This window comes from Harpegnathos saltator, unplaced genomic scaffold, assembly GCF_003227715.2.
Source record: "Harpegnathos saltator strain DR-91 unplaced genomic scaffold, Hsal_v8.6 scaffold694, whole genome shotgun sequence".
NCBI lineage: Eukaryota > Metazoa > Arthropoda > Insecta > Hymenoptera > Formicidae > Harpegnathos > Harpegnathos saltator.
The window spans coordinates 51,290-72,500 of record NW_020230531.1 but is presented as its reverse complement, the minus strand read 5'-3'; the positions used below and the strand labels follow the sequence as shown (position 1 = coordinate 72,500).

General features: G+C 45.8%; 2 protein-coding genes across 8 annotated transcripts in view; one reads left to right on the top strand and one right to left on the bottom strand.

Moving 5' to 3' along the window:
* sqd (RNA-binding protein squid) overlaps positions 1–4,802 on the top strand; it is a 17,688-nt gene extending 12,886 nt beyond the window's left edge. For both annotated transcript variants that reach the window (XM_025305373.1, XM_011153759.2), the window contains one exon: positions 4,585–4,802. The gene's annotated coding sequence lies outside the window, so the exon portion shown is untranslated. The remainder of the gene's footprint in view (positions 1–4,584) is intronic.
* Positions 1–21,211, bottom strand: part of LOC105190809 (pyroglutamylated RFamide peptide receptor) — a 35,693-nt gene that overhangs the window by 2,349 nt on the left and 12,133 nt on the right. Inside the window, exons 4-11 of one of the 6 annotated variants that reach the window (XR_003113937.1) lie at positions 13,332–13,453; positions 9,784–9,907; positions 8,130–8,335; positions 6,768–6,897; positions 6,462–6,622; positions 5,549–5,710; positions 4,344–4,682; positions 312–1,630 (exon numbers count right to left, since the gene is read on the bottom strand). Coding sequence is in view for 5 of the 6 variants with exons in the window: in XM_011153753.2 (XP_011152055.1) it covers positions 4,637–4,682; positions 5,549–5,710; positions 6,462–6,622; positions 6,768–6,897; positions 8,130–8,335; positions 9,784–9,907; positions 13,332–13,453 (951 nt within the window). In the remaining variant the exon portion in view is untranslated. Of the gene's footprint in view, positions 1–136; positions 1,631–4,343; positions 4,683–5,548; positions 5,711–6,461; positions 6,623–6,767; positions 6,898–8,129; positions 8,336–9,783; positions 9,908–13,331; positions 13,454–21,211 lie in introns of those variants that run through there. The other 5 variants (XM_011153755.3, XM_011153753.2, XM_025305367.1 and 2 more) reach the window with 5 other exon arrangements.

Genomic DNA, 21,211 nt, shown 5'->3' with positions numbered 1-21,211 from the left:
ATTTGCAAACTTTTTCATCGCATCATGTGGCGTCATGTTGCTCTCTCTCTCTCTCTCTCTCTCTCTCTCTCTCTCTCTCTCTCTCTCTCTCTCTCTCTCTCTCTCTCTCTCTCTCTCTCTCTCTCTCTCTCCCCCTCTCCCCCCTCTCTCTCTCTCTCTCTCTCTCTACGCCGTTACCTCTCTCATTACTTGTTAAATTATTCAAAATAAATTGTGGCGCGCGCGCATATATACTTGGCAGATTCTTTCTCTCAATTTGCTCTCTTTCTTTTTTCATTCGAAGTCACCACTTTAATAATTTAGTCACCCACCTGCAATAGGACATTCTAACAGCAGCATTAATATAATTATAGTACGTGTACGAAAATCGATTTTTCGCCGTCCAAGCTCACGTAAATTTAAAATAAAAACTGTTCTTCGCACACGCCCATAATCCTGTAAACGTTGATTTTAATCCTGCGCCAAGTGGAAAGATGATGCACCTAGTGTAGAAGAGTATTGTAGCGATTATTTTTCTCTCTTCAAACGCTTTAGACATGCAAGCATGCATATATGATGGTAAAGTAAACACGAATTTACAGCCTAATAATAAGCACATTGCGGGAAATCTATGCGGAATTTGATTGAAAAATATCCGCCAACCGTTTGGCAAACGCGCCGCGAATAAATGACTTTTCGTCGTCGTCGTTGCACGATGTTTGACAAATGTTCCTTAGATAGATAGTGTACGAGTGTTTATCGGCCGCGATCATATACATCTCGCAGCGGATATTTCTCGAAATATATCGAGAGAGTATATTTATACGGTAAATTTATACGGTTCTGTCCTTTTCTCGAGACAACAATTTGTATTTGCGTTGGTGCCTCGGACTCGGCAGAATCTTCTCTGGATTATTCGTAAGCATTAAAAAAAATTACATTTGACACGCGTTGAGAGCGATTCTGCAAATTGAGCAGGATCCGACTCCCGAATCGCCATTCGAGAGAGACTAACTTTCTAAGCGAATGTTCAATCGTCTTCTCTGATCTTTAGCGATATAACCAGCCTTATTTGTTCATTTCGGTGAAATATATATTCGTATACGGTGAATTAGAGAGATGTAGTGATTTATACGAGATCTCGGAGATGAACATGTTTACGCGCTATTCATAGCCTCGTGATATCCAATCCAATGTCGGTTGCCCGTGTTGCCCGTTTCCGAAACCGCGGGAGGTGGGAGTGGGGAAAGGATTAAATATAGGTTTAATTATTCTAACGTTTAACGATTATCTGGCCGCTAACGAGTGAGAATTTGCGCGTGATGTGAATGAAAGCCGGGGAACCGCATTGATTGCACGATAATCTTGCGCGGCAGAAAGCTTTGCGGGGAGTTACCTGCGGTATACTTATCAAGACGCGTTTTTACACGTTTTGCAACAGTTTTGCAACAGTTGAGGGTGATCGCGAAGGCGGTCGTAGGGCGACGTGTGTGTGTGTATGTGTATGTGTGTGTGTATACACCTCTTACTATTGTAAATCTCGCAATCGCACTTCTACCGACGCTTTATTCACTATCCGTCGAAAGTCTTCTGTCTGACGGAGATCTCCCTCGACGACTTGACTCGGGGATGAAGAAAGAATCAGGTCCATCTGAAAGCAGATAGAATTTCATTATCCAGCAAAGTTTGAGGAGCAAGCAAGGGCAAGCAAGTTGCGAGAGGAGATCCTCTGCGCTGGATTACAACGTTTCAACGAACAAATCTGACTGAGCGATCCGCTTTATTCCGCACGGACGCCAAAGTGTGCTCGAGAAGTAAATGACTCGTGTAGATTGACTGTTAATCCGAAACTATGCTTTCACTGTTCAATTTGCGACTATTTGCTGCCGAAACGAGAACAAGATTATCGATTATCGAACATTTTATCGAAAGTCGAAAACCAAGAGGAAGTCGCGTAAATTATTCGAGTCTGAAGGACTGTTAAAAGGACCGATGTGTTATTAATCTTTTTTTCAATTGTCAAGCTTCACTTGTATCGTACATTTTAGATGCAGAGGCAAAATCTCAAAGACGGTTGAGAGAGAGAGAGAGAGAGAGAGAGAGAGAGAGAGAGAGAGAGAGAGAGAGAGAGAGAGAGAGAGAGAGAGAGCATGAGAAGTGTAATCGCGAAATGTAATCTGTCTTTCCGTGTTATTCTGCTCCTTAATGCCGCTTGGCATTTGAAAGTTGGCTCGAGTTGGGTTTGCATCAACGTGCGATTACTGATTACTGATATTACGTTGTAAATTATTACTTTTTTTGATCGCATATTTCCGAGGGCGGTAAAATATAATACAAATTATGGCGAAAAACTTTCTGATCGATGAGTAGGTCCGACAGCACAGGTCTGGTAGAGAAGGAATGGACTCCTCGAGCTCTTTGAGAATCTTCTCCCCCTTTTGATATTTTTCTCTAGAGAGATACCTATCTAGCCAGAGATGAGTGAGGCACCTACGTCGCGTGCCAAGAACTTTTCAAGCGCCTAATATCATCGTCGAAGGACGCTCAGGAATAACTCTGAGTGCGCGCTCGCCACGCTATTCTATCTTGAATCGAGTGCATTGCGCGATGCTCGAGTTTATATTTTACAATATCTCGTCATTATATAAGTATCTGTCTGAATATCTCTGTCTGAATAAGAAAACATCCAGAATTCTGAGCCGCTCTGTATAGCACACATTCGCAAGACATAAATGTAAATAAGCCACATTGGTATTCATAAGTCCAGCACACTTGTGAAAAGCACACTTCTACCTATACCTATACACATATATACCTACCCGCGTTAGAGTGTGCAATATATAATCCAATGTTTGCAAATATAACGGCACAGGCGTTTCTCGCGTAAATGTTAAGGTGTCATCGAATAATAAAACCGACTCGACAAACTGAAAGTTGCATACCGTAGAATCAAAATTTCGATTCGGGATTTCGTGGAAAATTCAGCCGTCTAACGAATAATCTTCTTTGCTTACAAATTGAAAGTGCAATGAGAGAGCGATTGGATATATGTCACGATGATAAACGGTCAAATTATCTGCGAGAATTATTCCGCGAGTGGTTTGCGCGATTATTACAAATGGCACATAAGATGCGCAAAATACTAATTGTTTGTTATTTTAGTCGTTAATAATACGAGAAAGTACGAAAAGAAAAAGCAAAAGATGCGTATTCAAAATTCCTTATTCTTCTTTCAGAGCGCAAAACTTACACACAAGATTCGAATTTTCGACATCATATTGTGGTATCTTAGCAAGTCGAGAGTTTCGAGTTAGAGAGAGTCTTCTGCTCCAGCAAGGTCCAGCCGCGACTAAAGGACAAAGATCTCGTCTGCGTGCGTGCGTGCGTGCGTGCGTGCGTGCGTGCGTGCGCATGCAAAGCTCAATTCGATCGATCTCGAAGTTTCTTTCTTAGCTCGCTTATAACGCAGAAATGTTGTCGATATAACATGTCACGTTAGAAAAGTCACTATTCGATTCGATTGTGAGAAATAATTTGTGGGAAATAATACCGCGCGGTACATATGCAGTATGCTCTCTCGACCTCTCTCGAACCCTGTCAAATTTCTCGACATTTCTCGGAATTCTATCGGCATACTATCGACCCTTTTTGATCTAGCCAAGCTGAAATTTAATATATTTAACTTTAAAATGGAATATTTTTAGTATACGTGGTAAAATGGCACGACGCGTGCCGTGTTTAATAATAAAAGCCGTGGTATGAAATAGTGAGAAATAAATTAACACGCGCGCGCGACATGACAGCACAACGAATTCCGCACAGTCCGAGCAGGAGCATTCCGATCGTTTCCACAAATGTGTCTTAGCTGCTGCGTTGTACAATCAAGGTATACAACACGCGACTCGATCGTTGGCATCAAACATGCAAGATGTTATGTGGTATCCGCCTTTTTCTTTTTCTTTTTCTTTTTCTTTTTCTTTTTCTTTCTCTTTCTCTTTCTCTTTTTCTTATACCTGTAGGTTCATAACGTCGCGATGCAGAGTCGTATAAAGTCGAATTAATTAAACTGTGTGTCTGTGGTTTCGTTGTTTGTCGTTTATGAGAGAAAATGGAATGAAATGTGTGTGCTAAAGTGTGAGTCTCTAGATGTATAATAGGTGTAAGGGGGAAACGGGAACGGGAAAGGCAGATGGACGAAGGGGGCGGGGAGGGGAGGGGAGCCAGGAAGGAATCTTGCGTGTGTAACTCCTTCGAGACTTAGACCGTCCCGTATGATGTATCGTACACGAAAATTCGCTTCTTTTTGCCGCAGCATGCGAAAGAGAACATCGCTCGAGATATTTACGATGCGAAAACTTACTTACACACAGGAGACTACGTGCAGGACCGATGAGGCGAAAGGCAAACGTCCCTTGCTTGATCCTCTGATTTTCCGCGAAGTAAGACGTAGGAAGCGCACGAGAAATTAGTAAGCGGTCAGATTTGCGAATATGCGAATGTGCGAATGAGCAGTGTGACAGTGTGATGTTGATGCTGACGTTTACGTTTAGTTAATTTAATTTACCTCGATTGATTATCGCACGATGCTGCATTCGTCTATTCTAGCCGGACATTCGTGAAGCATGCACGGGCTTGGTTCTCGTCTCCCGCGAGCGTGTCACGGATAAACTACAGGATGCAGGTCGGACGAGTTACGAATCCACCTGAATCATGCATTCAGAAACTGGAGGAGCTTTACTTTGCCGGTATCTTGATTTATCGAGTTTGGCTCAATGGACGCGCGCGCGCGCGCGCGCGGCACGCCGAGTTGACAAGAATAAGTTGACACATGTCACAATTGCATACAACTTGAAACTTATTTATTACAAAGAGCGTTTACGCACGGACGCACGTGAAAACGGCATATTTTGCAACTGCATAATTTACGTTATATTACGCTCAATTGAGTGAGCGAATAAAGCAATGTATACATTTTTTATGTACGAGTTTATAAAAGTCAAGACTTGTTATCCAAGGCAAAGAGGAGGTATTTTCCGCGATACAAGATACAAGATGTGTGTCTCTCTCTCTCTCTCTCTCTCTCTCTCTCTCTTCTCTCTCTCTCTCTCTCTCTCTCTCTCTCTCTCTCTCTCTCTCTCTCTATGTGTGTGTGTGTACTATATATAGTTTCTATATCCATAATTCCAATTATCGTAAAGGTTACGGTCAGTACCGTATTATAGTGCGGTGAATGCTGGTTTCTCACGGAGAGCGTGTACTTTTAGCTTTCGTTTTCATAAAAAATATTATGCCGGTTGTTTGCTATCTTTGACAAGCGTTTGATAGTTTACAGTGAATTTTAGCGAAAATGCAGTCGCGTAGTTCGATTTAATTAATAATTCGCTGCAACTTGGACCGCAAACGACGTAACACGCAGATGCGAAAATACCATGCATACACAAATCAAGAGAGAGATGAGGGGGACATGCGCTTCACAATTCTGTTCTGTCTGTCCCATCTTCATTTACCATGTTCTTTTCTCTACATCGAGAGCGCTACAAGTGTAAAAAATGATGGAGGCGCTACCTACCTCACACTGGTGGTCCTGGTCTGGCTGAGGCTGGGATGCCTCATGACGGATGCTCGGTAGCCTCTTTTGGAGCAGCAAATCCACCATCCACCACAGGCGGCCGACAAAAAGTTCTTCCTGAAGTGCTTCGACATAAACCCGTACACTATCGGGTTTATGCAGCTGCAACCAGTGTGGCCGGATCAAAAGACTCGGTCGTTACTAAACCGTTTACAAACCGTTTTGACGGCGAAGGTATTTCTCGATTCCTTCTCGAATTCTTCATGCTAAAAATTCGTCCCTAGACTCGCTAGAGCTCTGAATTTAGTTCAGTGCGCAAGCACTGAATCATCCAATTGGGAACGCGTTATCAGAGATTCAAAAGAGACTTTACAAAAGAGTAGGAGCAACTTTTTTTTTGGGGGTGGGGGGGGGGGGGAGAGAGCGACGAGACTGAAAATGCAATAAAGAATACGCGACTTGTGCCGCGACCGCACGAACCATTCGAATATATAATGTGTAATTAATTGTATTGTTGTCTCATAGCTGTATCGTGAGAGTTGTCAAACTAATCAGAGATTGTTATCGATATATAGACGAGGCTACCGAAGCCGTTGCTTTGTAAACGCGCCGTGTTCCTATTCCCTATCGTCGATTTGATCGCGATTTGTCCGCGGTTCAAAAGGTACTTTTTGCCAGGAGATTTGCGGGATTAGGCGAGGATAGGAGGCTCAGCTTGCAAAGCACCACGTTGTGACCTTGATAAAGGATGCGCGCCGGGCAATCGTAGGCGCGCGTGAGCGAGACCCTTAGCGAGTTTGTGCGCCGAGGAGTTTGCGCGCGAGGATAACGCGCGAGGTTGCGCGTGGTTGGCGCCGAAATCGACGGACGACGGCGCCCAGCAAGTTTGACTTGCAGAGCCAAAGGGTCGTACCTGTTAAAGTAGGCCATCAGTTGAAACACAGTGTTAAGGTGCTTGTGCGGCCCGCTCTTGACGCGAGGAAGGTAACTGTAAGCGGTTAGCACATTGTCGATGAGGATCGGGCCCCAGCATAGCGCGAACAGGACCACAACGGCCACTAACATCTTCACCACCTGTCGGCGGAGCAATGGCCGGAGTTGACGCATCTCGACACGTAATTGGTAATCTCGTAATTTGAGCGATCAATTTCGAGCGCGACTCCGAAACTCGTGACAGAACGATTTCTACTTTGTTAAACGAAAATCAATCGAGTCTAACCTGCTTCATGGTCCGTGCCGACTCGTCGTCGGTGTCGTCGCGACACCGTGCCCGCCGTTCGTTTCTCGTGACGCTCTGTCCCTTCGTCGTCATCGCTATAGATTCTACGTCCGTGCTGTTTGGGTGTAATCTATAAAATAGATGAGAACTGCACTCTGACTGACTGTGCTGACTGGCGTGCGAATCAGCAGTCCCGCAATTTTGTAATCCCTTGGATCGTTTCAATCGCGAGAGCGAGAGACCCTCCTCATATTTTTTTCCCATCTTGGCTCTCAAGAGCCAAGTTGTACAACGAGACGTTGTACAATTATATATATATATATATATATATATATATATATATATATACACACATACATATATATACATTTATGAAACGCATTTACTTTGATCTTCCGACGCGCGTATTAAAATTCGCTTGTCTCCCGTCGTCGGGAACGTTTTATTCTTTCCCCGACATAATAAACGCGCTCTTATCTGTGATGTGACCTGTTCAGTTATCAGCAAAATAACAATTTCTCGAGTTGTCTCGGGATACCGGGACGCGGCGAAATGCCCGAGAAGGTCGAGTCCACTCGAGTTCTGCAATCGAGTTACAAAGTGCAGATGCACTTGCGCATTCATCACCGTATCGTCCTCGATCTATTCTAGAACAAACTGTCTGCCGCTCGACCTTAAAATCTGCTGCGCATGTATGTGATAATGTGAACAACGAATGATAAGGAGCAAATTTCGAAAGGACTCGCGCGCGCATGCAATTCAATCGCATGATAAAATCACTCACGATTGCGTTAACGCAACGCAACGCAACGCGTTCCGTTCCATTCCCGTCCGCGAATCAATGGAAGTGCGATCTTTCTCTCGTGTTATCTCGTGTTGTATCGGCCCGGACACATGCGAGCTTCCATCGTACATCCAGGCTTCCGGAAATTCAACAATCGAGTTGAAGTTTATATTAAACCGCTGACGCGCGAGATGCGCATCGAATGCGGGATGTCCGTCAAATGCCGAAAAATGACGTTCCTCTCTTTCGTTCGTCCGCTGCTCGCTCGCCGCTCACTCGCGGCCGCTGACGTTCTTCGCATTTTAATCACTGACATTTCTCTTTTTTTTTTTCTTTTTTCGACCGCTTTACTGTCGACTTTCGAGCTTTCGCTCGATGACACGCTATGGGGGACAACGGGACGGTTTACGCATACGCATATATTCGCTCGTTCGGCTTCGGCGGTTAGGCTAGGTTAGGTTAGGAAGTTAAGTTATTGCGGTATAGTGTCTTACGCAAATTGATGCTTCGACGCAAATAGTCGCGAGCAGAAGTGTTCTGCTTGCGACAAACGAATTCTATTTCTATATGGGACTTACGCGTGTCGCGACGTCATATGATATCGACGCTTCATAACGCGCCAGATCTCCCAGCAAATAGTCGTGTAGCAGAACGCCATTATGGTCAGCGGCAGGACGAGAACCAAGAGGAGCATGTAGACCTCGTGAATCTGCCACAAGAGTCCAACTTCGGAATCGCGCACGCACCAGTAAGCAATCAATTTCAGTCCCACTTGTTTGTGCATCTGAAAAGAAGACGGGAGAATTTGAGCGAGCAATTGGGCAAAAAATTTGGGGTTTTTTTTGTCCGCATTTTTTTATCCGCACGTCCACGCGCGCACACGCACACACAGCTTACGTTTTACGATGCAATGTCCAAATGTCACCTGATTTCACTTTTAAAGCGACGCGTTTTCGTGCCGAACCGCAAACCGCCGCTGTATTCATCGCGACAGCCGCCGTTCAACGGACAGATTCACATCACACAATAAGTCGGCAATAAGATTCCGCCGGCATCCGACGCCGAAACGCCGGCGAAAGACGAGACGAGAGAGAGAGAGAGAGAGAGAGAGAGAGAGAGAGAGAGAGAGAGAGACGAGCGCTTTTTATCGCACCTTCGCCCCTGTGATCCCCTGTGCTTCCCTGTGATCAGGAGGATCAGCGTTCACCCTCGCGTTTCATTAATCCTCCGCGACGTGACTCGTTCGCGCCACCGGTGAGTGGTCGGACTTTACGAATGTGATTTACGAAGAATGCGAGCGACTACATTATAACGACAATTTGTGTACCGAGCTCAGCCAACGTTTCATTCGATCCGTTTCCTTGCGTATTACATAATTACATACAATCACACGCGAGATGCGACCACGAATCGCGATTTCACGCACGGTGTCTTAATAATAATAATAATAATAATAATAATAATAATAATAATAATAATAATAATATCTCTACAACTTCTGCCGTTTGTGAAAGAAGGTTGTTGAAAGAGGAAAAGAGCAAAAATAGGAGCAAAAGAAGAAGGAACGAGATGGGAAAGAGGAGGAATGGGAAGAGCGAGAGCAGTAGATAGACGGGATAGAGACCGGATTGAAATGCTGAATCGTTAAATCAGCGTTAAATCCGGCACGTTGAGACGGACTTGTTTGGACGGATAACAGAAAGAAATATTGATATATTGATATTGAGCTTTCGCCATCTGCAGAACCGTCGCGAGCTCCAGTCCAGCTACCGTACGTCCGTAAGTTTCCGCCAGGTGCAAAATCCAATCCGATAGCGTCGGATCCTCTCAATTTTCCACCGCGCGGCCGATTATCCCTGCTTAGCGGCGTATCTTTTTAACGCTCATCAGATAAACCAGCGTTCTTCAAGTGGAGATGGCGAGCGAACGGGGAGCGGACTTTATCGGCTTTATCGATTCGCAACTGCGGGGCGCGCATTTCCCGCGCCCTTCCCCGCGTTGGATTTCATATGCGTAGATGCGTCATATGCGTAGATTACGTGTTTACGTGTTTACGGCGTGCGTTACGTGCGTAACGATAATACGAGCGAGCGAGCGGAATATGCGACATGTGTCGCATTCGCGATCGATGGTGTGCGAATAGTTGCAAATTGTGAACGGGAACGGCGTATGTAAAATCGAAATCAGAAGTGTACCGGTCTTCAACTGCTGTGTCTTTAATTGAATACGTACCTGTGTAAACACTACTGGAATTCCCAATAGGAACGCCGCGATCCAAGTTATAATTACGATCCTGCGAGCTTGGCTTATTGTGCACGTATACTGCGCTCTCATCGGATGCACTATCGCGTAATACCTGAAACATTTCCGAAACATCTACTTCTAACACGACACGACAATATGTATTTTAGCGGTTTGTAGCGTATCTTAAGTCATATCTTAAGGATTCATATTCAATTGTGGTCGGTTGGAAGAGGAAGAGGTTAGGTTAGGTTAGGTTAACTTAGGTTGCGTTGGAACGAATAATTTCTCTGTTGCGTCGTCGTTCGTTTCGCCGAGGGGTGCGAGCGTCGCGTAGATATTAATCTGAATTATTTATTTATCAGCGCAAACATTCCGCCCGTGGATGAGAGAATGGGTGCGACAACGCAGCGCGGAATATCGGAAGAAGATCGTGCAAAGCGGCCCGCGGCGGGTGTGACTTCTGGTACTCGTACTCGGAATAATCATTGTCGGGAAATTGCATGCATGCCGTGATAAAATGCCGAGAGAAATATACAGAAATACGGATATTAAACGTATGTATACGCCTTCAACCGCTTCGCAGCACTGAAATCGAGTCTCATGTTGTATGCAAATAATTGGGAATGTGCATTCGTCAAATCCTCCTGACGGCAGGAAGCGGAAGCTTTCTTCACAGGACAAAAAAACACACGTAATGCTCGACATAATGTTTTGTAATATCGAACGATCGAGAGAGGAAAGGAACCTGTTGCGAAAAGATGGAGAGGGAGAGGGAGAGGGAGAGGGAGAGGGAGAGGGAGAGGGAGAGGAGAGGGAGAGGGAGAGAGAGGGAGAGGGAGAGAGAGAGAGAGAGAGAGAGAGAGAGAGAGAGGAGAGAGGGAGAGGGAGAGAGAGAGAGAGAGAGAGAGAGAGGGAGAGAGAGAGAGAGAGAGAGAGAGAGAGAGAGAGAGAGAGAGAGAGAGAGTGAGAGAGAGAGAGAGAAATGTACCTATGTTATATGTTACATGTGGGCATTATACGCAAGTCTTAACAGCGTCGTAGTAGTAGAGTATGTATAGATTTTGAGCGAAACGAGCGAGATTCATGACGCGCGCGCCCATAAGAGAGACTAGATTGTGTGTTTCGCGCTCTCGCATCGGGCGTGAATCTATAATACGTATATCTGCCGGGCGAGAACCGCAACCGATTTCGATCCGCGTATGCGCAAATGCTTAGTTTTCGGTCAATTTTGAGCCCGACTGGTCAAGACAGTCAAGACAGAGACTGGCTACTAAAACGTAAAGTCACAATAGAAATAGAAAAATATAAATGCGAGCGAATAGACAGAAGATCTCTCGCCTCTCGCGCCTCTGTGCGCGTAATCAGGCGTAATCCCTGGCGGGATTCGTCACGTCGCGTCGATTCTGCCCGCAGACTCTGCCGTCTCTTCTCCGCCTACGTCCTCTCCGCCTTCATCCTCCTCCACGTCGGCGTCGCTTCCGCACCAGTTTCTCTTTATCTCGACACCTGCCTGTCGGCCTTATCTTGCGCGATTTCGAGTTACGCGAGGAGCGCGTAAGGGTATTTCCCTCTCTTTCTCTTTCTCTTTCTCTTTCTTCTTCTTTTACCAGCTTTCTCCCTTGTCTGGTCGTCTTGTCTGGTCGTGGTTCGTGGCCAGCCTAGCTGGCCGTTTTGTTTCTCGCGGTACGACGCGAATACAAATTGTCTGACCGCTGTGTATATTCGATGTTGCGCATATATCGACAAGAACGGCGCGCCGATCGAAGAGCGGCGCGTCTAGTAGCGGAGTCGCGTGAAATGGAACGGATGACAGTTGGGGCTATTCCATTCCCGAACTTTTTTTTCTTTTCTCCATCTTTTCATCTCAAACCCCTCACGTTTTTGCGCGGCCGCGCACAATTGTTGATGCTATCTGCGTTAATTTCTCTATCACGGCTGCTTAGATTGACTCATCAGTAGATCGCGATCGCGTTCGTGCTCGACATTTTGCAGATTCGATTTTGCATTAAATTGTTCGTAATTGTGGTAATTACCGCGTAGCGGATTAAGAGGATAGAGAGAGAGAGAGAGAGAGCGAGAGAGAGAGAGAGAGAGAGAGAGAGAGAGAGAGAGAGAGAGAGAGAGAGAGGAAACATTTCCAGCAAATGCGTAAGATAAAATTAAATGCTAAATGACTCGAACATGCTTGCACGTGTGAATTTAGATCTGAGTAGAACGCGAAAGGAAATATCTAGCGATTCTATCGTAACTGGAAAGCTCAAGAATGTGCGAACTTTCAAAGTATGTTTTACCGAGCACGATTGGCCGCTCGCGGGAATGATCTTCTGAAGAATAATGATTGTTAGATTATATAGAGAGCGTCGGGTTGTTCGCTAGTGACCTGAATATGTTCGGGAGAGAGAATGAAGATGTATCAGAGTGTTTTCTTTTAAAGGGACGAAAAGAGACCGTTACCGACTGGATAAGTGCCAAGTAGCCAAGTAGCCAAGTAATAGTAGTCGTGGCGCCTGCTGCAATCGTTAAATGCGCCGTGATTCTTTCAGAGAAACGTAAACTGACCGTGTCAGCGCTACGGGGGCGAAGTTGCATAATTAAATCCTCGAGTGATCCAACGTTACTTCGATTGCTGTCGAAATGTTCGGCGTCGTTAAATCTCATTTAACTGTAAGGGACGTCACATCGGAATCCGAATATCCCCTGTGATGGTATGGTCCGCCGGCGCCGTTCTCCGATTTTCTCCGACAGGAGAGATTTTTAACGCAAGAGCAAGAGCCTGAGTGAGAAAGAGCAAACGTCTTGCGAGAAAACATCTTCGCGAATCGCGAGTTCCAGAGTTCTCGGATTAATACCGGATATTCGATTTCAAACGTCGTCTCGCAATCGTGCGCACAGAGGTGAGTCGCGGGAAAGAAGAATAGAAAAAGATTATGTAGAATAGGTACGTGATTTGAGCGAACGATAAAAGAACGACTGTTCGCATACAGTACAGCTAACTGGGAAGGACGACGGCTACTTCTTCTCTCTCTCTCTCTCTCCCTCGACGCTCAATGTTCCTCCTTTTCTCGAAACATCACAGGGCTTTATCTACTGTCTCCTGTGCCTTTAGTGGCAAAAGGCATTCTCTCTCTCTCTCTTCCTCGTCTGTCTGTCTGTCTCTCTCTCTCTCTCTCTCTCTCTCTCTCTCTCTCTCTCTCTCTCTCTCTCTCTCTTCCTCGTCTCTCTCTCTCTCTCTCTCTCTCTCTCTCTCTCTCTCTCTCTCTCTCTCTCCCTCCCTCTCTCTCTCTCCCCCTCCCCTTCTCTCCCTCCCTTCCTCCCTCTCTCACTTTCGTGTGTCGTAATACGCGACGAGACGACAAGTAAGCAAGCAGAAAAATCATTCGTTTGATGATTGAGCAGCAATTGTTGCGACATAACAACACTAAATTGCTCGCGTGTGATTGTTCGCTTTGAACGCTTCGTCGCTTCGCCGCTTCGTACAATCGATCGATGTCGACGCGATTTTTGCGCGCGTTAAGAGCGAGTATGAGTAATCTCACCTTTCGATCGACATTGCGGTAAGAGTGACGACCGAGCAAATGGCCGACACGCTCTGCATGTAATGCACCGCTTTGCATAGGAAGAGACCCATTGTCCAGGTGTAGGAGAACAATTTTGCTACCTGTAACAAGACCCAATCCCAATCATGGGATGCATGAATGTACGCGATATAAAAAATACGGCATGAAACTTTATCATTTCTCCCCCGTATCGGCGCGCGCGCGCGCGTATACACAAGTTTGTGGGATACAATTTCGTTTCGGGGATCGTTTAGATCGTCTCCTCAAGTGTCTAGACTATTTCAAATGTTGGGTGGTGTCTCGTGCATCGACATCTGAGCCGTTTGATCTTATATTATCTTCGGGAGTCATTCGTTTGTATAATAGGCCCCGACTCGACTAGTCTAGACTGAATACAATTTGTCGATGATCGAAAATCGCTCGTTTGGTATTACATACTAGTAGTATGTTCCTCAGTGTTCCTATGTGTCTCACGGCTCACGACTCACGCTTCACGCCTCACGCCTCACGCTTTTCATGCGCCGCATGTATGTACAATACTTATCAAGTCGAGTGATTAACGACACTTTCCGAAATGCTATTCCAACTGGTCCTACTCGCGGAGCGAACGATTTCACCGGTCTCGTGTGTGCGCGTAATTATTATACTCGTATATACGCGCCAAGTTTCGCATACGTGGGTAGAAAGGATGGCGGTGACGTGGAGAGTGATTTAATTCGTCAAATACTAGTATAGTAATTGCGCCGGGAACGGTAAGGACATACCACAGGCACGTTTGCGATGCGTCCGGGAACGTGAGAGCTTGAGATTTCGTTGGAAATTTCTCCCTCCCACTCGGCTCTCGGCTCCTCAATTCCATTTTATTCCGCGCACATGGCACATTTTCTCGCTCGAACACCTAATGCGATTTAATCGTCGCTATTTGCAGCGACGCTTATCATACGATCGGCCCCGAGCTTAGATACCCTTAAATTGTTCAAAGTGAACCGTGTGCGATCGTGTTGATTTTACAGCTTTCTCGACAGGTCTTTCTCGATTTATCCTTCAATTCTATTCGGAACTGCAATTGCACACTTCGTGTACAAGTTACAGTTCAGGCTGAACTGCCGAATTGAACAAACTCTTCTTGTGTTTTGTACCGTGTGAGAACGATCATGTTCAGGTGGCCATTTCGTACTTGAGATTGAAGCTTGTAAGATAGTACCGCGAACAAAGTAGAGAGGGGAAGTGCCGATATTTACACCCTTCTTTTCCATTTTTTTCGTTCTTCTAACACAATTAATCCCCTTGAAGAGGACCAATAATTACATTCGGACATTCGTCCTGGGAGAGGTCGTGGAAAAGGTATGTTCAGATTAAATCGTATCCGGGCTAAATATTCGCGGCACGTTACGCGTGTGCAGTAGGGCTTTCCCCAAAATTGCAAAAGATGCCGAGGGCGAGAAACAGTAGTATTCACGCCCTTAAACGTGAAACGTTTAAGTTTAATTTTCGGTTCTTTCTCTTTTACGCACACGCACACGCACGGGCACACACACACACACACACGCGTGCCCGTACAACAGGCGCGTACGCGCGGAGGGAATCAAGCTCTGTCGCAATTAACGTTCAAACGAAGAAAACGAAAACAAAAGAGATACGCGCGTTCCAATACTAAATGTTTTCCCTTTGCAACGTTTCGTCAAATTCTTCTTCAAATTAAACTTGTATTTTGCGCGTGCACGCGCGCGTCTATTTGTCGAATATTCGCTATGCATCGAATCGAATCGATCGATCGCACGGCACAATACGAAAAATAGCGGCAAAATACGAGAAATAGCGTATATAAAATACTCGTCGAAAAATGTACAAAATTCAATATCCTCGCATACTTGAGATTCCAATTCAAGATCATATTCAAGTCGTCGAGCGCGAGAACGAGACGAAAGACTCGACTCGATCTTTCGACGAGCGAAACGGCGCTCTCGGTTTCGAGCAAAGTTCTCAAAGAGAGAAACCTCACTCACGTGAAGGACAGAGCCCTTCTCGGTCAATATTTTACTTTCTATTTAATCTGCTCGCGAGTCAAGTGTTGTCGTTTCTCGAACTCTCAAACAGTTCCGCACGTTGACAGGCTAATTTCGTGCAAATTTCCTCACGCGACCGCGCGCGTTATTCGCTGCCGGCGGCGATTTGCAATCGCAACGGTCGCCGGCGGCGACTCTCTCGTCGAGCTGTGCCGAGCTGTGCTGAAAATTCACACCAGAGAACGTTGCTTTCTCTACAACCGCTACAACCGATAATTAATCCATCACTCGCGGCCGTGACGTAGCTGTAGTTGCGAAAAGAGCGACCAGCGTCTATTGTATTGTGCGCAAAGAAACGAGCGACTCAATTACCAGTGCCGTTCCGTGCTGGCGCGGCGTACTGACTCAACGTCGCGAAACCAGCGCCGCCAACAAATCGCACGTAGTTGACGGCAGCGAAAGGCAAATGGAAAGTAACGATAATAAGAGACAGGGGAGAGGAAGAGTCGAGAAGAGAGGAAATACACACGTTGCGTCTTAATTTAATATCTTATACCCGAGTCTGAGATATCTCAAGATTATTGCTCGAGGTTATGAGAGAGAGAGAGAGAGAGAGAGAGAGAGAGAGAGAGAGAGAGAGAGAGAGAGAGAGAGAGAGAGAGAGTCTGCCCGAGGCGGGCCTTGATATTGGCGTCTCGTATTTTTCGGAAAGCGGAAACTGGAAGGGTTCCGAGTTTAGGCGCAGGTGGAGAAAGCAATGATCGTAGATCACCGCGCAAGATACTTGACTTGAACTTGGTAACTTGAAGCTTAACGTTTAAAGGTTTATACGTAATGTATACAAAAGCTGACAAAAGCCCCGGATGAAAGCTGGGAAGTTGCTCGTGCAGTCTGTAAACCAAGATAGATTTGACATGCCCGGTTAACGCAATCGCTCGCGCGCGCGATATAGGTCGCTTCGCAACGCAACGCTCCGAAAACCGTCTCGTACCGATTTGGATCCACACGGTGGCACAGCTATAAATAACGCTAAGAAAGCGAGCCCAGCTCCCCATCATTTCATTTCCACAGCTTTCGTCCACGGCATATCGTCGGAACGGTCGGAACGAAATTTATTTCTGCTCATTCTCCATTGTCTCCGTTGTCATCGACGGCGGATGGTGGTATTTGGTCATCTTCTTTCCGGTCTCGTCATCTATGACATTTGATTGTCGCGCGCGGCGCGCGGAATTCGCGGTAACCCGCTCGAGTACAGCTTTTGGTATCGTACATATGACAAAATGGATACGCACGGATGCGTAAAAATAAAAAGAGAAGATCACTCGGCTCCGATTTGGACCAAGTTATCACGTGGCACACGCGTACGTGTACGCGGTTTAATAGAGCCAATTAGCTCTCAAACATTGCATCGGTTTAATTGCAGGGACGTAGGTAAAGTGAGGCGAAATAATAATAGATAATTGGCGCATAATGAGAGAGAAAGAGAGAGAGAGAGAGAGAGAGATATCGCGTCAAGACGACGCGATAACACGCGATAATGTTGCGTCGCGTCATGTCGCATCAATAAAGAAGACGCTCTCTCTCTCTCTCTCTCTCTCTCTCTCTCTCTCTCTCTCTCTCTCTCTCTCTCTCTCTCTCTCTCTCTCTCTGACTGGCTTTCTCTCAGACTTTAATTTCGATGGACTTTTCCATCGGAATTTCAGTTTGATTTCTACGCAATTGGGAACCACAATTATTCCAAACACGGTAGGCGCGTTGTGCCAACATCTGTGCACTGTGGATGTCGACGAAATAGATGGAAAGATTGAAATATCGTACATATGAAGAGAGCACTAAGATTTGGTCCAAACGTCACAATTACCGACCGGCATCGATCGTAAGCGCGCGAGTTACGTTATTGTCGCGAGTTTTCATTATTTCGCGTCATTAATTTGGAAATGACGCGACGCGACGCGACAAGAGAGAGGCGAGAAACCTGTCGTTGAACTCTTTCGTCACATGCCGCGATGATTTTCGTAGCGTGCGTATATATTACACCCGGCACGCTCCATTTCTCCCGACCGGAGGGCACTCTCGCTGACTCCCTACGACCACGTCACGATTTATTATCACACCAATGTTCCTTATATATTACGGCGTTAGTATTCCATGATATTTCGTTTCTAACGCCACTAATCGGGCATTGATATCGCATTTGACATGCAACGGAGACGCCGCGGCCGGCCGGCAGAAATTTTGTTTCTGTGCGCGCGCGTGTGTGTGCGTGTGTGTGTTTCAGCATCTTCCAGAGAATACTGATTACTCACTATCGCAACTAAACTTAAATATTTTCTCTCTCGACACTCGACACTCGACGTTCAATCACATTGTGTTTTCGCAATCACGCGTTTGCGATCGTCCGAACGTTTTTTCTTTTTGCATTTAAATTGCATTGTACGAAACACTCGAGCAAATGTGATCTTGTAAATGAGAGAGATTTGGAAAGTTGCTCATTTGTAAAGATTCTTACGTTCTCTCTCTCTCTCTCTCTCTCTCTCTCTCTCTCTCTCTCTCTCTCTCTCTCTCTCTCTCTCTCGCTCTCTCTCTCTCTCCCCCCTCTCTCTCTCTCTCTCTCTCTCTCTCTCTCAGATGCAAAGCCGACGTGCAATCTCGCTGAAATCTAGCTGAAACTGCTCTTGATGCAGTTGATGCAACGTCGAGAATGCCACTAATCGAGGGAGATGCCGGCACCCGCGTGCATAATCCAGCATGACAGCAAGTTCAGCAACTTCACCTTCTTGAATTCTTAGCATCAGTTTTTCGCGTTGACGTTCAACGTTAACCAACGTCGAAGCAAAGTCATTTTCTATTCCGAGATAAGAGATAACAATGCTGCGACGCGCGGCCTGCGACGCGCAAGGCTTCGCTGATGAGATTCATCGGAAAGTGAGTGTCATCGGAAGTGTCGTGAACAAAATTTCACAAAAACTTCTCATCTCTCTTATCTTGGCACACAGGTCTACAACTTGCTTGTAACATGCCTGTTACAAGAATTATATACCGCCGACCGTGGTCGTTCGGTCACGAGCCTATAAACGCGATTACAAGCGTTACGTGACTACGCCGTCGGCGCGCCGTCGCAGGTAAAACAGTCCTCGCGATTTAACAAGCGGCACTCCTCGCGTGCAATTTGCGCCTGACAAACACGGCAGAGTAGAGCAGTAACACGCGTCGCGTGCGCGTAACCACGAAAAATATTGGGCAATTGCTTTGCTAAAAAAAAAAAGAAAATTGACGTTTGATTAAATGTCAATGTTGCTGGAGTCGAGTATCCCGCGCTATTATTATTATTTTGTTCGATTATCGGAGGAGAGGCTGTGCCTGAGCCCTCCGTACGCGCATTAAACGACAAATCGCGCGAACGGACGAACGAACGTTTTCGAGATCTTTCAAGAACAATTCGAAGAATTGTTTAGTTTGCTTGCGAAAATGCGACTGCGCACCATCCTCATTATCCTCGTTATTACGCTTAGGATCACAACTTTTGCGTTAGCATGTTCTTTTGGGTTTTCAGCCCAATTGTTGTCTGTAAAGAGGTCGGGTGTATAGAGCACCGGGTGTTTATAGAGCCTATATCCATCGATTTATTTATATCTGTACCCGTTGAGAGACGGTGTCGGCCGAGATAAGTCGTCGATGTGCGTAGCGATTGCTCGGCTACGTGTAGTCTCATCCATGTTATAAATGTCTTTGGTGCACGACGTTCCGGTACATGAATGTCCGGTATATATTGGTGTGTCATAACTTATCGTCGCGTAACCGCGCAAAGACCGGCAGACTGAAAAATTGAGGTGCCAAGGGTCTGTTGATATGAATTTCTCTCTTCAACGAAAACTTTGTCTCTCTATTGAAAAGTAACGAATCATTCGTTTTCTCCTTCAATTCTCCAACTTGATAGAACCCATTTCTTTTCCGTCTCCCCTTCCCCCCCTCTCTCTCTCTCTCTCTCTCTCTCGCTAGATTTTATGTTATCTTTTCTCCTTACACGTAATAACAGTAACAGTAATATTGTAATGTTTCAAGCTACACTGCGGATAATTTCTTGCTGATTATTCAACGGTGGGCAGTATATATAGTGGCAGTATGCTTTTCGCAAAGAAAGAGAAGAAAAGAAAAGAGAAAAAAAGGAAAGACGTGATATCGGCAACACAACTTGCCTCGTATATATAACTGTATAAATGAGTTCTTCTTGACAAAAACGGATCATATATGGATCAATCTATACGCATGACCGAATGACACAATTTGTTTGTTTTTACGGCGAGGTGAATTAAACGTAATAAATAATTTTGCAAAATATCTTACCGCGATGCCGGAATGCAATATGGTCCGTTCTCGTGGCGTACAAAACTCTGAGATGCGTGTACGAACACTGTGTATGTGTGTACGTGTGTGTTGTGATTTACGAAAACGGACGCACAAGTTGTACAATACAAGCGCGGTACATTGCGTCCATACCGGCCGCGCCCTCCGTGGCGGGCGGTATGAAATTCTTGCGAGCGGAATGTCCCAAATACAACGACCTGACGTGCGTGTACGAAAAAACATTATTTCGGGAGAGAGCATAATCTTCGGCTCCCGATGGGATACATGTGACATAAACAATGAGAGCAATATGTCTCTTGTATCGCTAATTGCGGACAAATATACGCTGCCTTTTAAATTTCCATTCTTTCTATATCCTAAAATCTTTTCTATATTCGTGCAATTACGAGAGGCGATAGATTGAGTCTTTGATACGAAGCAATCGCTATTTCTCAGACAGAGGAGCAAGTGCAAGTCTTCTTCATCTTGATTTTGTCTCCTATTAGCGTACTGTGTGCTTGGAAAGGGAGTGCACAACTTCCCAACAACAAGAGACTGTGCTCGGACAGCCGCGGTACGCGGAACGTTAATAAAAAGCATTAATCATTTCGGTGATTTATGACTGCAATAAGTCATAATACAGCGCAAAGAATCGGTTCGGTTCGGCTCGGTTCGGCTCGGCTCGGTTTCGTCCCGAACTCTAGTCGAACTCGGTTTACGCAACGCAACAACGTCGACTTTATCCTTGGCGAGCGGCGAACGATCACGCGTCGATGGGCCACGGGCGAACATTTATTATTTACCACGCGCAGGATAGAGAGCGTTTTACGAGCTCGTAAAGCCGCGCTTTTGAACAAATAAAACGATCAAATTGCCTCAACAGACCGCCCGCTCGCTCCTGTCGTGGTCCTAACGCGCCAGCGGAGATTAAAAGCACACAGCTCGCCGCTGTGTCTTATTAGATACTGAGCCTAAAGGATTAGATTAGGGTTGCCGCGTTAACGAGACTCACCACGTTCGCACTAGTTTCTACTGTTTTTCTGCACTGCCTGCGGCCAGGACTCCAGGCCGGGATTCTTCGTATTAAAATCAAGGCAGGATTTATCGCGGTCGTTTGCGATAAATTCGCAGAGTTAAAAACTATGATACTTTCCACCCCGTGTGTGCGAGAAGCTCGAAAAGGGGGCACATTACGGGAAAGATGTTGCTCGGTTAATGGGATTAGAAAAGTCTGGGAAGTTGGCTCCACTGGCCGTTAGAGGCCGGTGCGAAGTCGCTAGTTCCTTGTCAGCTTAGATTTTTATATCCGGGCGATTTTGGTGATGTATCGAAATTACTTCGCAAAAATAACAGCGCGTTGATTTCTGATATGGATATGGATCGCGGAGGTTGTAGCGCAACGGCGGTTTGAGAAGAAGCAAGTTCTCTTTCAATGGCAGGAAAAAGCGTTAACGCAAACGTATGAAGCAAGAGTAAAGGAGACACGAATACCGCGAGCTTCATACATTA